This window comes from Typopeltis vanoorti, chromosome 17, assembly GCF_054136105.1.
Source record: "Typopeltis vanoorti isolate ZY-2024b chromosome 17, IOZ_Tvanoo_1.0, whole genome shotgun sequence".
Classification (NCBI taxonomy): domain Eukaryota; kingdom Metazoa; phylum Arthropoda; class Arachnida; order Uropygi; family Thelyphonidae; genus Typopeltis; species Typopeltis vanoorti.
Window position 1 is genome coordinate 114,768,043 of NC_143565.1, and position 15,911 is coordinate 114,783,953.

At 33.7% G+C, this 15,911-nt stretch overlaps 1 protein-coding gene across 3 annotated transcripts in view; it reads right to left on the bottom strand.

Annotated features, from left to right (window-relative positions):
* Window positions 1–15,911, bottom strand: part of Eaat2 (Excitatory amino acid transporter 2) — a 153,692-nt gene that overhangs the window by 25,499 nt on the left and 112,282 nt on the right. For all 3 annotated transcript variants that reach the window (XM_090407515.1, XM_090407517.1, XM_090407516.1), the window contains exon 10: window positions 6,489–6,623. In XM_090407515.1, the coding sequence (XP_090263641.1) occupies window positions 6,489–6,623 (135 nt within the window). The remainder of the gene's footprint in view (window positions 1–6,488; window positions 6,624–15,911) is intronic.

Genomic DNA, 15,911 nt, shown 5'->3' on the forward strand with positions numbered 1-15,911 from the left:
TTTTTGATAAATGCCACGATGCCTCCTCCTCTTTTGCTTGGTCTGCATAAGTTGTAGGTTTGATAATTATTTATGTTGTATGCGTAAATTTCTGTGTCGTTTATTGCAAGTTCGGTCAGTATTAGCGCATCTATGTTTATCAATGTATAATTGAGTTGTGTTATCAATGTAAGCCAGTGTTTTTTTATACTTCTTATGTTTGTGTGTATGATTGTGAAGTTGGTGTTGGTGGAAATGTTGTCTGACCATTTCTTCAAAGAGCCAAAGACCTTGAAGTTTATGTTGTCTGACTGGATATGTTCGCCTATGTTTGAGGTATCCATTATATAGTTTTTAAATGAGTTCTAATCTTATTCTTAAGGTTGTAAAGAGTTAGTGTTTTATATTGGTAGGCTGTGTAAGTCGGATTCACTTGTAATTATGTATACTCGAGTGTTTTCATTCTTTCTCAAAAATATCTCGGAATTCTTTGTCCACAGGAACTTGTAGTTTTTCTCTGTTTTTGTCTTCCTTGCTTGGTATAGAAGATTTTTGAAGTATGGAGTCCAGTGTTCCGTTATATAGATCGGTGTTGGGAGTTTCTTATCAGTTAGGATCGTTGTTGTCGGCCTTGTTTTCTTGCTTGCTGTAAGAATGGAGTCTCTCAGATTTCTGTTGGTAAAACGAGCGATGATTGGTGGCGGTCTCTCTTTATTTTTTTGTGGGCTTCGGTTGATATAGGTGATATCTATGGTTGTGATTTGAATTCCAATTTTGCAAAGTTCTTTTTTTCTTTTTCTTTTTGTAGCATGTGTTCCATTTGACACTTAAGTGTGTGTTTACTTCTTTCCGCAATTCTTGATTTTCGCGTTGGAGTGTTTCTTGCGTTTCTATCGCTATCGTTAATTTCGTCTTTAGCTTTTCATAATCAATTGTAATATTATGATATTAGATATAAAAAGGTGTATAAAATTGTTTAGAGTTTTAGAAAAAACTATTGTTAAAATTATTAATAATATTAAAAAATTTAAATATTATTAAAGAGTATTAAAGGATAATAGAGAATAGAGAAAATAATAGCAGAAAAGAAAAGAAATAATAGTAGAAAAGAATAGAAAAAATAATAGAGAAAAGAAGAGAATATAATTTAGAAACATATTGCATTTATTGACTTTGAAAAATCATTTGACAAAGTTAAAAGAAACATATTATTTAACATATTAAAAGAAAGACAAATACCAAATAATATCCTAAAAGCTATCACAAGTATATATGAAAATAATCAAATACAAATAAGATTAAATCACGAGCTATCATATACAAGAGAGATAAACCAAGGGGTCCGACAGGGATGTCCCCTCTCAGCAACTCTTTTTAATATTCACTTAAATGAAATAATAATAAAATGGAGTAAAAATTTACATCAAGGAATTAAACTTTCACCTACAGATAACTTAAACACTCTCCTCTTTGCATACGACCAAACAATAATTAGATATTCTGAAGATAAACTACAGAAAGCTATTTTAAATCTAAATGAGATATCCAAAGATTATGGTATGATAATATCAATGGAAAAATCAAAAACTATGGCTTTTAAAGGACGAGATCCAGCAAGAAATAAAATAGTATTAGATAACAAGATCTTAGAACAGGTGAATTCATTTAACTACCTAGGATGTATGATCACTTATGAAAATGAAAAAGATATAAACATAAAAACTGCAAAATATTTAAAAATAACAGGAGTAATTAATTCTATATTTAAACCAAACCTAGTTCAAAAACAAACCAGGCTAAAAGTATACAATACATTAGCCCTACCGGTCTTAATGTATGGAAGCGAAATCTGGACAATAAAACAAAAAGACAAACAAAGATTAACAACAGCAGAAATGAAGTTTATGAGAAAAACTGCAAAGTATACCCTATTTGATCACAAAATGAACGAAGATATTATGAAAGAATTAAACCAAGAACCAGTAATAGAAGAAATTAAAAAATATAAACATAAATGGATGGAACACGTTCAAAGAATGAAAACAGAAAGATTACCAAAACAAGCCTCAAAGTACAAGCCATTAGGAAAATGAAAACCTGGACGTCCTCTTAAATGATTCAACGATGACTTCTAAGGCCGGAACAGGCCGTACTAGGCCTAAATCCTTGATACGTATGATGATGAGGATTAAAGGATAATAAGTATTTATTGCTTTTTTTTAAGAAATTATGAAAATAATGTTTACCTTTTTAACACAAAACTCTTGAAATATCCAAGAGTTGACAAATATAAAATTTCGGCTGGAGCGTTGCTTTGATATTTCAATATTTAAAAGTCATCGACTCTGCTCAAGGCGTGTCCAAATATTGACCTTTTATTATTGCTTTTACTTAACGGCTTAAGATTCTATAGGCAGTGCATTAAATTTGGCGCCACAGAGTCCAATGCTAATTATGTAATTCCTCCCATTGCATGGAATAATGCCATTATAAGTATGTTTCTTCAAAAACATATTAATAAGCAAAATAACAGAAATAATAGTTGTTGTTTACGTTAAAAAGAGAATGTTTACTATCTTTTTATAAAATGAGTTTCGCTCGAGGATAGTAAACCTTTCGCTCCGATGGACGAACATTTTAAACATGAAATATATTATAATTTTGAAGATAGTAAAATATCGTATGAGATGCATAATTATAATATGTGTATTGGGTATGTCTTGGAAATATTTTTTCCTCTTTCAGTCAATCTTGCTTGATATCAACTAGTTTTCGAAAGACACTTGATACTGTAATTGCACAATAAGCAACTTTCAAGGATGTTGACAACTTCCTGAATAACCACGGAAATAAGAAAATAATTATAAAATGACCTTAAAGGCAGTGGAATGCTGATCTTTTAGTTCACACAGATTCCTTAACCCTTTTTTTTCTCCGTTTACATAAATCCAGTTTATCTTCCAAGATAAAAAAAATATCTATCCAGTACTAGCCACTTATAACCTATATATAACTATGAGATATTATAAGGACTGGCTTAAAGGGGCGAAGCAAGAATGCTTTTCATCTACCCCGTTATCTGTAGAGGCCAGTGTAGGGATAAGGTGTTATTGAGCTATTAAAGCTCTGATCATGGCAGGAGGGTAACAGCAATAGCCGAGCCTCAGTTAGAACTTCATTGGCTACAGCATTGCCATCCATTACCCTCCAAGGGTTCACTATGAAATAACATATGGATGAGAATTATTATTGCAGCCATATGGAAAAAGAAAAAAGGTGGGAAAATAAAGATTTTTTAAAACAAGTTTCTTTAATTCAAAATAAATTATTTATAAATAAATAAATTTAATTTTAAAAATGATATCAAATTTAATATTCGTAATAATTTCTATTTATTTTTTGATATTTCATGACGTTTTAACTTTTGTTATTTTTATTCATGAGCTTTTCAAAGCAATCTCCTGAAGAAAATAAATGGTTTACTGAATATTCTTGAGAATCTATGTAGCAGATGCTCCTTTTATTTATTTATTTCTCATCTAAATATCCTCTCAGGAAATAACCGACGGACTTTGATCATAAGACATTACGGACTTTTCTTCTAACCATATTTATTATCAGAATGTGAAATATTTTCAATAATAACAGCGAGTAAGCGTTCTGATATCGAGAAATTGTACACCCTGTTCGTTTATTTAGTGTATATGAAAACAAAAAAAAATAATAAATAAATAGAATAAAATAAAAAAATCGCATTAGTGCTAAACCTTTTCCTCCATCTTAGCTGCTAGCCATACCATCTCGAGATCCACCATAGACAAAATGGCCTGCGATTAGCTTCACGCACAAAAAAAAAAAAAAAAAAAAAAAAAAAAAAAAAAAAAAAAAAAACTGTTAAGCAGAACAATGGTGCATATGCAATGAAATTAATTACAGAAGTATTTCTGTAAATGCAATGATAGCGCGATGTACTGAAATAAAAAATGAAGTTTTTCGTGTACTTTTTCCTCTTTTTTTTAATGAGAGTTATGTTTCTAATATATAATGAGAATATTAAATACCTGTCATTGTTTTAAAAACAAATTAATGAAACATAAATTCGCAACTTTTATGTTATTTTAGTTTTAATAATAGGTATCCTCGTTACATTTTTACTAATTTTGCCAAAATGAAGTCTTCTAGGCTTTATATTGGATATTACATGTTTCGCTAGGTAATATTTCTGGGAAAATCCCATGTTACTCGTCTAAAAATAAACTATTATTTTATTGCCTACTTTCGTTTAGGAGTGCCTCCTTTTTTTTACAATGTCATTGGCTCTTTACGCGAATCTTAGGGCATTACTGAGATGTTATAAAACTAATAATAATAATAATAATAATAATATTATTATTATTATTATTATTATTATTATTATTAATTAAAATAATAATAATAATAATGTTTTTTTCTGCTATCCACTGGTTGCCTGCCAGATACATACTGATAATCGTATTGCATTGTAAAAACATATAACTGTCAATAACCTAATATTATAAATCCTCCTTAGTACGAGATGAATGAATGGCAAACCAAATCGATGTCATTGATTTCTTTCTTTTCATTCTTATAGGTAATGTAATCCAACAGTTTTCGTTTAAAAACTGTTCTGTAAACTTTGAATGAATAGTAAACAGTTATTTTATATACACTCATATCGCAAAAACATTTGAAGTTTAACGAGTTCAAATGGATTTTAAAGAGAGATCGCCATTTGAATGAAGAAGGAAAGAACCTTTATGTTCCTAAGGCACAAAAGAGAAAAAAATTCAATTTCATTTTAAAGAGATGGTACAACAAAGAGCCATAATAATAATAATAATAATAATCAAAAAACCTTACGGTTTAATTTTTTATTTATTCCTGTGGTAGGAAAACCTTCATTTTCTCGTAGACAAAAAAAAAAAAAAAAAAAAAAAAGTTAACCCATTTTCATGGTGTTCATATCCTTGGTAGGGAGCCGACGGTGCGGTCGAGAAGGCCGAGCAGGAGCTGTGAACGGATACAATTTTCGCATTCGATGGGTTAGGTCAAGAGGGACAAGGCAGCTGTCCCTTTTATAAGGAAACTAAACATGTCACTCATTATATCTGTCAGTTATCGTTGCGCCGAGGAAGTGGAGTCATTAGCCACGTCTAGAGGACCGTTCAGGAGAATACCACTGCTCCGAGCGCTCCGGTACTGCTAAAATGCAACCGCACATTGAAACAACGATAGCATTTATTTCGGTAAAAGTTTATCAGAACAAACTGAAAACACAAATAAAAGAAAGTAGGCCAATCTCGATTTTGAGGAGTTAGTTTGAAAACACTCCAGAATAGCGGTAACATCTATGCTGAACAACTGCTATCGGCCTTACAACCAGTAATAATGATGAATTCTTTAATCTTCGAAAATAGGTAGCCGATGTTGTGGCAAAGAATACAATCCCGTTAAGTGAGGTGTTGTTTTCCTGTGTTAACAACCCAATCCTTCTTAACTGAACTAATCACGTGGATGTAGTTAATTTATTTCGGTTAGATAAAGGCTATTAAGGCCAAGGAGATTCCGTGTATGATTTGTCAATTACATCGCTGAATGTGTACTAGTTTCTTTGAAAGAGACATTCCTTTATTCAATTTTAAAAGGTCATCCAGCTGGGAACTTATCTGTTTGGAATTTGAAGTGATTTCTAAATTCACTTTGCAAAATAATAGCCGAGATGTTTTACACAAATGGTAAAGTCCACAACCTACTTTACACTACAAATAATGATACAATGGGATATATTTTTAATTACCATCAAGCGAAATTGGTTAGATAATTTAGTCGGCTGTCGCGTATCTTTAAGCCAAAACTTAGCCGACTATTCAAACAGGGAAAACTAACACAACTAACAGTCATCTCAGCAAACAGACAACTATCTAAATCTGTCATAGGTTATTCCTTAATAACTTGAATTTTCTTTGGGAGGAGGCTCGAGTCGCTAATCTGAGAGATTAAAAAGTACGATACTTATTACTTGTGCTCCAACATACAATACTTGAATTCAAGAACAGAAAATTTTCGTCAGTATAGTCACTAAATAAAAATATAAAAAATCTATCGGGTCATATGCTTAACAATGTGGCTTGAGAATGGAGTGGGCAGCCCTTGTTATGCTTTCAAAAAATCTCTCCCATTATTCTAATTACTTCCCTGATGAGACAGAGGGGTGACACCGCAGGGAATTTCAGGCAACAGAAATAATGACAGACTTCTCATAGAGAAACCCATTTCTGTTATTAACACTTTTAGCTTAATTATACTACTTCTGGTAATTACTGTTAGCAACAATTTATCATTAGTAATGTATAACTATTAGTAGAGTATTCTTAATCCCACACACACTCGGAATAAGTACTTATAGAAATTCATACACTATGATATGATATTACTTTCGACTTAAAGTATCTACGGAGTGGAACTGGGCTAAACATATTTATACTTACAGCAACCAGTCAACCGCCACGATCATGGAGATGTCTTGAGTTGGGAGACCGACAGCTGTCAACACAAGCAACATCGTTACTAGACCGGCACTAGGAACACTTGCAGCACCAATACTTGCGGCAGTTGCTGTCAAACTGTGAGACATTAATGACAAGGCATTAGAGATAGATTATTTGGTGATATAATGACTATCTGCATCACACAATCTTTCTCTCTTTCTTTTGTTGTCACATACATGGTAATTTACAAAGATCTTACACACAACCATAAAATTTAAATAATCCTTACACACAAACAATAATTCTTTCTTACATAGGACTAAAAATATGCGAGGAATTTGGACTTTTTTTTAAAGAAACCAACTAATAATAATAATAATAATCACGATTTTTCAAAATAAAGCTCATTTATCAATAACTAGTTGTATTTCCATTTAAAACCTTCTCTAAAGTTTACGGAAAATAAAACTTTCCCATTTCCTCACTAGTTATTTTGAAAACAAACTGAACAAAAAATATGCGCGATATCTTTCAGAAATCTCAAAGAAATTTTACTTAGGATTGCCTAAGTAATGCCTGACTACAAGACTCCTAGTTCACTCCTTAAATCACGTGCATTGAGGAAGAACTTCAGGATACATCGTTTATGTTTTTTCTCCCTTTATCTGTATATGAAATTTGAACACCGATTAGGAGATTTGAATCTCGCACGTGAAGGAGGCCTGCACTTAAAAGCAAGCATAACAATAATATTTAATACATTTCTTTCTAGTTTACCGCCGAAGCGAACATAAATTATTCAAGAGAGCATATATTATTCTAGGAATAACAGTAAACTTCGCAATAAGTACTCTTTTTTTGCGAGTGAACTTTTAACCCCCAATTATTATAAATTATAACATAAATTAGTGCGTTCTAAAAGCAAACTGTTAACGATACCTTTATGGGCGATACAACAACAAAATGCAAATACGGCCAGCAATAACAAAGTTCGTTGGGCTAAGTGTGGGTTAAATGGAACCGATTGCTACAGTTGTGCACTATTAACAAGATAAGTTCTGTGAGCGTGTGCGTGCGGATTTTCGCATTCTGTGATTGAAGTACTTCATTAAGTTGAAAGCGATTAATACAGTATTATCATAAATAATCTTTACACCATGAAACACGTATTTCAAAACAAAAAAAAAAAAAAAGAAAGCTGAAAGACGAATAGAAGTGACACTTTTGTAATTTCACTAGGTGAAATTATCTTTGTAATTTTTCAAGAAAACTTTCTTGGTTCCATCTTGTGAATGTTTCTTCCATTGGTAAATTCCGTTAAAATGACTTACTAAGATTTACAGTGCTGAAATATTGTTCTTCCATGGGAGTAGCTACGAGTGTTATGTCGATCATTTTTTAGCAATTCTGCTATCTGTAAACATGTCAAGAAGAGCATTATCAGGAAGTGGCATTTAAGCACTAACCTTACTGAATATGCGAAGGTAATAATATTTCCATTAGAAAATTGTCGTTTTTAGTTCTTCTGTTAATCTTAAACTAATAATTGCAACCAAACTTTAAAAAAATTAAATTAATCAACAGATAATTTCTTCCTTGTGATTTTAATATACTTTCCATATTTTTTTTAAAAACTGGTGTCCATTCATAATTATTCAAATTTAAGTATTTTTTAGAATAATGATTTTAATACTTAATTTTGTTATGTAATATTAAATTTATTCAATTAAATCAAATTACTGAATGATTTGCAGTTCACTAACTGACTTTCAAGACTATACACATGTAGAGAAAAAGTGTAAAAACAACTATTTTTATGAAGTCAAGCAAGCAAAGTCATCTGCACATGCGCAAATCAAAACATTCCAAGTTACGTATTTCACGTGGATGTTTGTCATCTACAAGAGCATAAATTTTATGCTCCTTGTAAGTGGTATCGCCGTTATACATTTGCGAACAACTTTTTGTCTCAAATGAAACTGAAAGGATCCAAGACTAGAAATAGGATATCAGACGATCAGTTCAGTTACTGCGAAGGGTCCAATTAAAAAAAAAAAATGTAGCAAATTGTAATCCAAGAACCTGTCATCCAATGATATACATATTTTTGTAACATACTAGTAATACGTAGTTACAATACAGAGTTAAATGGTGACATCCTTTGATAATACGTTTCAATATCAATCCAAGAGCATTTTCCTTTGGTATATTCTCCCACGCGTTTTGGATATGGACGACACAGCATCCGATTACTTTTCATTTGAAATCCGATTCCTTTTCACTTGTAATCTGGTCTCTAGGTCCGAAAAGGATAGACACCACTTATATAAACTGTTGCACTATTAATTCAAAAAAAAAAAAAAAGCGACAAGCGCACACGTTATCCGGCCGTCCAATAGCCACACGATATCTGGTTGGTAGGAAAAACAGGTCAAATGTATGCAACTGATCCCACTGATGATGAGTTAACAGATGCTAGTTTTGTACTGCGAGACCGATATCAAGTAATCAGATACATGTGGTTTACTATATTAGAATTCACGGAATATCATGCTTAGCTGGCACGTTTTGCATTTATTTCAAAATAAAAAAAGTCTGTAATTTCTACTTTTTTTTCTGCTAACTTAATTAAAACATTTGTTATTTGGTACTTGTGTAATTAATAATAAAAGATTGCGTCTGATTATGCATAATTTCATACGAGATTCATATTTAAATATTCATAAAGTTTATGTAAATATTATATAATAATGACACTATCACTGGGAACATTTTAATGTTCCCAGTGATAGTGTCCGAAAGGATCGGGAGTTGTTATGCCAAATACGCGATATCTGGCCTCACTCAAATTATTCCTCGTTGTGGAAGTCATATTTCGAAAAATAAGAACAATGCAAACAGAATATGAACACATAACGTGCTGACTCAGCTTCCGGCTTACAACTGAGATGAAGGCAAAAACAATTACATCATCCCATAGGACACACTTTTGCATAACTTTTGAAGCGACGATATCTAAGTCCCTCAAATTATTTGCCGCCTCTGCAGACAATCTGTCATGAGATATGTAATCAGAACTCTCCCCTCCCCCCCCCCCTCTCTCTCTCTCTCTCTCTCTCTTTATATATATAGAAAGTTTTTGTTATTCATTATCTATATGGATCACATTATGAAGTAAAGAGGTATTAAACCTGATATCAAAATTGGAAATGTTAATCTCAGCTATTTACTATTTATGCATATGACGTTATACTTTTTAAATAAATCTGGTACAAGTCTGCAAGATTCCCTGACCAAATTCAATAACTTTGCAACACATTTGGTGTGGAAATCAGCAATAAAAAGATAAAGACTGAAAATAGGTAGAAATATGAAAGCATCAAACCTGTATCCTGAATGGCAAACCTATAGAACAAGTAAAACAACATTTCAGCTGCTTAGGCACGATGTTTAGTGAAAATGGTAAATTAAATATAGAAATAGACAACGGAATCAACAAAGCCGGCGTGGTAGGAAGTAACTGAATAAATTTATATGGAATAAGAGAGAAATTAGTCGAAATTATATGGAATAAGAGAAAAATTAGCTGTATATAATACATGTCGTGAGAACCGATGCAGTAAAAAGTGCTTTAGAAGACAGAAATAATATCCTTTATTAAGTGATAATATTAAGGCCTTTTGGCTCTACATTTTTAAAATTATATATATCCTGTATAGTATTGTTATTATTATTATTATACTGAAATTAAAGGAATTAATTAAAAGAATTTTCGAAGAATAACAGTATAAACCAACAGAAATACAGTACCTAGAATCTCATAACCGTATTATAATGATGAGTTGCTATGCTTATCTTTATAATCATTTATGCATGCAATATATTTTCAATACTTGTGCATATTTATTGAGTAAACATTTCGTAAAGTTAACTTATCATGAAGATAGAAGAGACTCATGAACCAGTTATGTTACTTACCAGACCTGTTTATGGGACAAAGTTCATTGAATAGGTGTACACTGCTAAAAAATCTAAGAAACTTATGATAAAAAAGAGAGAAAGAAACAGAACTCTCATGAAGTTTCGCTAAATATCGGACACACTTAAAAAATCTAAAATTTGAAAGTAACTGTTAAATATTATGTCAATAACATAATAATATAAATATTTCAATAACAGCTAATTTAATGAAAATTAGTTGATTTTATCCATCTATTTTAAACATTAAATGAGCGTTTAATGCTCAGTCAGTTTCATCTATCGAAGTCCTCGTGGGAAAGACTTGAATTCATATCCCGTTTACCATGCGAAGAATCTTTATAAAGTCTTTACAACTGAAGGTGAGTCACCTGGTCTCATATGAAAATAAAAAAGGTTTGTGCTTCCAAGTATTGAAAATATATTTCATGCATAAATGAATATAAAGATAAGCATAGCAACTCATATATTTAAGCATAAGACAACTAGATGTCTTATCCTGAAATTATATTATGGTTACGTAAATCAATCTCGGCAGGTCCTGAAAGATCCATAAATACCGCAGACCATTATCAGTATTAGTTTAACCATTAAAACAGTTATCTCAGTGAATTCGGTTCGAGTCCACATGACATTTATGCAAAAATATTATTTTTATGGATATTTCCATGACTGATATTTGTGCAAACGTATCTACAAGTTAATCTGCTTCCCACCTTTCCTAAATCTCGTGAGTGTCAATCAGTTCACAGCAACTGCAGCGTCGTGGATTTTGTTCATTCCTCAACTCTCTCTATTTCTATTAAAAAGATATATATATATATATATATATATATATATATATATATATAATTAAAATTACAAATATTTCAGTTCGATGTTAACGACTTTTTTTCTCAAGCTTTGACTCACCAGTATGCCGTAGGTTAGTCACTCTTTCATATTTACCATGAAAAAATAGATAGCGTTTAAATTAAAGAACTCGACATTATTGGCCAGCAACAAGCTGTGTCTGGTCAACTTTTACACAGCTTGCACTGTCACCATAGAACAACGTAAATGATACTCTGTATCAGCAGCTTATCTACGATGTTTCTTGTCAGTAATTTGAGAGTAATTTCAGAATTCCTTTTTTATGTTACGGTGCCATTCATTCCCGTCAATTATGCACTGCGAGCCAGTTAGCCTTGAGTTCTAAAACTCAATACACTGAAGAGTATCTCGGTAACTAGAAATGCATAAATATTAAAACTGACATGGATTCGAATTCGATAGAAATGCAGAAAATCGTTGTGTATTTTAGGGAGGGAGAAAAGAGGGTCTGAGTCCAACTAATACAGTTACTTGTTGAAAGAAGACTAGAAAATACTTTTGTTTCCCTCACTCATGACAGAATTCAACCCAGCTTTTTTTAATCTAAAAGTTGCATTCCGACTGTGCCACAGAAGAATAAAAATGAACAAAGAAATGCGTGTAAGCATCGTGACAATCTAATATGCTGGATCAGAGAGTGGTTTCCAAATAGGGATCTGCAGATCCCTTAATAGCCAAGGAAGTTCAATGTTGTTGTTTTTTATTTCACTGTCAGAACAAGAAAATTCATTCCATTTGAAATAATACAAGAATCACATGCAATTTCCTATTCACTGTCCCAATATGCGACATACCACTACAGTCCTACACATTTTCCAGATGATCAAATCACCCAAGGATAGAAGAACGCCTAACTCCAAAAATAGGATTAAATATTGAGCAAAAGTCTGAAGTTTATTACTTCTTATTATTATTCCTTCCCTTCTCTTTTACCTTGCTGTGGCGAGGATTTTCTATTCACTTAACACAGGGGTCTTCAACGCATATTCGCGGAGCTCTTTGCCGTGGCCCCCGGCCACGGCAAAGAGCTTTTTGTTTTATAACTCAAGTTTTAGAGCTTGAGTTTTAGAACTCAAGGCTAACTGGCTCGCAGTGCATAATTGGCGGGAATGAGCTGAAAAAAATAACTACTTAACATTAAAACACGATTAAATAAAAAATTATTTCAATGAAGCTAGCGGGCCACTAAGCTATACATCGGTATTTCGAATTGTAAGATGCTTTCCAGATTCATAAGACACGCTGTGCATTTGATACTTAACATAAAATCCTATAAAAGTAAATATTAAAATAGACATGCTTCTTCAGCCATCTACCAGCGCCAAGCAGTACTTAAGTACTAGTACTAACGTCGCAGGTAGATGACTGAAGCAGTAGTTCGTTCGAATGCGCTGTCTAGTGCCTTCCAAATGCATCTCGAAGGTTCTCGATACTTCGTTATTTTCATATAAATACAAGAGGATCTCATCCAGTCAGTCAGTCGTGAACAGTGTGATATTCGTGTATAAGCGCACGCAGGTTCGTCGTGCCAGCCATAGCCTATTGTGGTTTTATTTTATGTTGCCAGACTTTTTTCATTAGTGTGAGACATATTCAGTGGATAATAACCGTTACATGGCCACATTTTGGGTCATTTTTTGGGTTCACCTTCCACCACTATGGCGAGTAAAAAGCGTAAATCAAGGGATTCTTGTCGGGTTTTTAATAAAAAATGGACCAATTTGTGCTTTTTTTCTTTTTTTTTATGCCGATGGACGATAAGCCAGTGTGTTTAATTTGTCGTGAGTCAGTGTCAGTGTCAAAAGAATGCAATAAAAAACAACACTATGAGACAAAGAAAGCATGCGTCCAATTTCGATCACCTTCAAGGGCGGCTTCGTGTGGACAAAGTGAACCGTCTCCAAATTGATTTAAAATGCCAGCAGGGTACGTTTAAATGGCAGAGGGGAAGGGAGCGAAGCGTGCGTCAAAGTAAGTTATGTAATGGCTGGAAAACTTGCTAAAAATCAAAAGCCTTCTTGGACGGCGAGTTTGTGAAAGAGTGTCTCACTGCTGTGGATATTCTGTGCCCAAATAATAAGGAAGCATTTAAAAAACCGAGTTTGTCTGGGGAACTGTAGCACGACGTGTTGAAGAACTTGCTAATGACATTGAAGGAACTTGAAAAAAACAGTCGTCAGAATTTATGTCATATTTACGTGCTTTAGATGAGAGCACAGACGTGAAGGATACAGCATAACTGGCTATCTTTGTCCATGCAACTGATCAACAATTCAATGTGACAGAAGAACTGCTAGCGCTCGTACCTATGAAGGAAACGACAAAAGGCATTGATATTCTTGAAGCCGCCAAGAAAACGCTTCAGCTTTTCGACCTCAGCTTAACCAACCTCGAGGGTGTGGTAACTGATGGTGCCCCTGCTATGGTGGGAAAGAACGAAGGGTTTGTTTCACTGCTACAGAAAGAGCCAGAACTAGAAGGAAAAGATTTCGTCCATTACCACTGTTTAATCCACCAGGAGAATTTGTGTGCAAAACTATTGGATTTGAGAATGTCATGAAAGTTATTGTGACTGTCGTCAACATTATTAGGGCAAGAGGATTAAATCATCGTCAATTCCAAGAGTTTTTGACCCAAGAGTGCGAAGCGGATCACGGCGATGTCGTTTATTATAGTGATGTGCGTTGATTGAGCAGAGGGAAGGTTCTTAAAAGAGTCTTTGACTTAAGATTTAGTGATTTTCGTAACCAACAGTCTTCTTTAGATTTATTTTCAATTCCATTCAGTATCAATGCTGCCGAAATGCCGGGCTCAGTACAAATGGAGCTGCTTGAACTCCAAAACAACTGTTTTTGGAGAGGAAAATTATTCAATGTGCCCTTGCTTACATTTTACAAGACTACATTTCTGAGGACGCATTCCCTAATCTTCGCAGGCATGCTTTGAAGATGTGCGCTTTGTTAAGAAGCACATACTTATGTGACCAATTCTTCTCCAGAATGAAGCATGTGAAGTCCAAGACAAGTACTCGGATTATGGACCAACATCTGAAGAATACTCCGCGCACGGCGACTTCCAATATTAATGCCAACATCGACAAGCTGGTCAAGGAAAAACATTGCCAAGTTGCCCACTGACATTGTAAAAAATGAATGTTTTTTCATTAAATTATCTTTTTTCAAGTATTGACTTGTATTTACTTATTATGAACCTGACTCCTACCTACGCTCTGAGTTTTTTTCTATTTTTATAGGATTTTATGTCAAGTATCAAATGCACAGCGTTCCTTGTGAATCTGGAAAGCATCTTCCAATTCTAAATACCGCAGTATAGCTTAGTGGCATGCGGGCTTCATTGAAAGTTTTAATGGGCTCGCACTGTCCGAAGACCCCTGACTTAACTGCTACCGTATCGAGGATAAGGTGGTTAGCGGTATGCCTCCAAGTATGTCCTATGTCTCTAGATGCATGTGTCCTCAGCCAGCTTGCCTGTTCTGGGGGACGAAAAACCCGAGTTTCCGGGTAAAAAAAACCCTCTACCACCGTATGAGACCGAGTAACTCGCCTTTAGTCGAAAGAGACCAGATAAAGATTCCTCAGGTCTCTGACGGGAATCGAACCCAGGTCTTTCTGACCAAAGGGCTTCGTCTATACTGACTGAGCTACGGAGGCTCTTGAAGTTCATTACTTCCCTTTGAAAATAATATTGGCCCCCTTCAAATCCATTTTTCCTGAAGTCAGTGTATCGCATCTCTTGAGAGAAAATGTATTTATAAGTACGGAAATTTTATTCCTTGTCGACAACATGTTACATTTCTTAATGGATACCGAATGAGCAGTTCTGTTATGATATTTTATCGATGCAGTGTTCAAATAATGCAAAAAAAAAAAAAAATCCGCTCATTTCGGCCAGACAGAGATTGTAAATTAGGGAAGATGAAGTGAGCGTATAAAACAAAACTAAATATTAAATATTTTTATGTTATACTGATCAAAAATCAGGAATATTCTTTAAACATTTGTTTTAATTCTGTTTCCGAAATTATATTTAAAATAGTTTTATCATTAGAATAAATAAAATATATAATAAATAAGATATACTATATTTAGTTTTTCCTTGCTGGCAGAAGTGTTGTCTCATGCTACCTAATTTGGACACGCAGTGAATAAAGCAGCCATCGGCTTGTACATAATGAAACATGCAGAATAGATTTTAATTAGGTATGGAAACTAGAGTGTTGAAATCACAGTCAATAGGGAAAAGGTAACAATATCATGGAGTGCATAACGGACATGACTGTCAAGACTTCGAGAAGCACGTTTTTTGGATACGGCACGTTTTGTTGGGTCTGTCTTAGCATACAGCGATTAAGCGTGCACACATACAGACCTTAACCTGTGCACCCGTTCTACGGAAACGCATCGTCCGAGCTAATCGACTGATGACGCTGTCACATTGGACTGCTCAGTGAGGGAAGGAATAATATCCCACACGGCGATGTGCCACACTCTCCCTCTCTCATCGTTATCTGACATTTCCATTGGGTTAAGGATGAATGGGGCCCCCAAGACA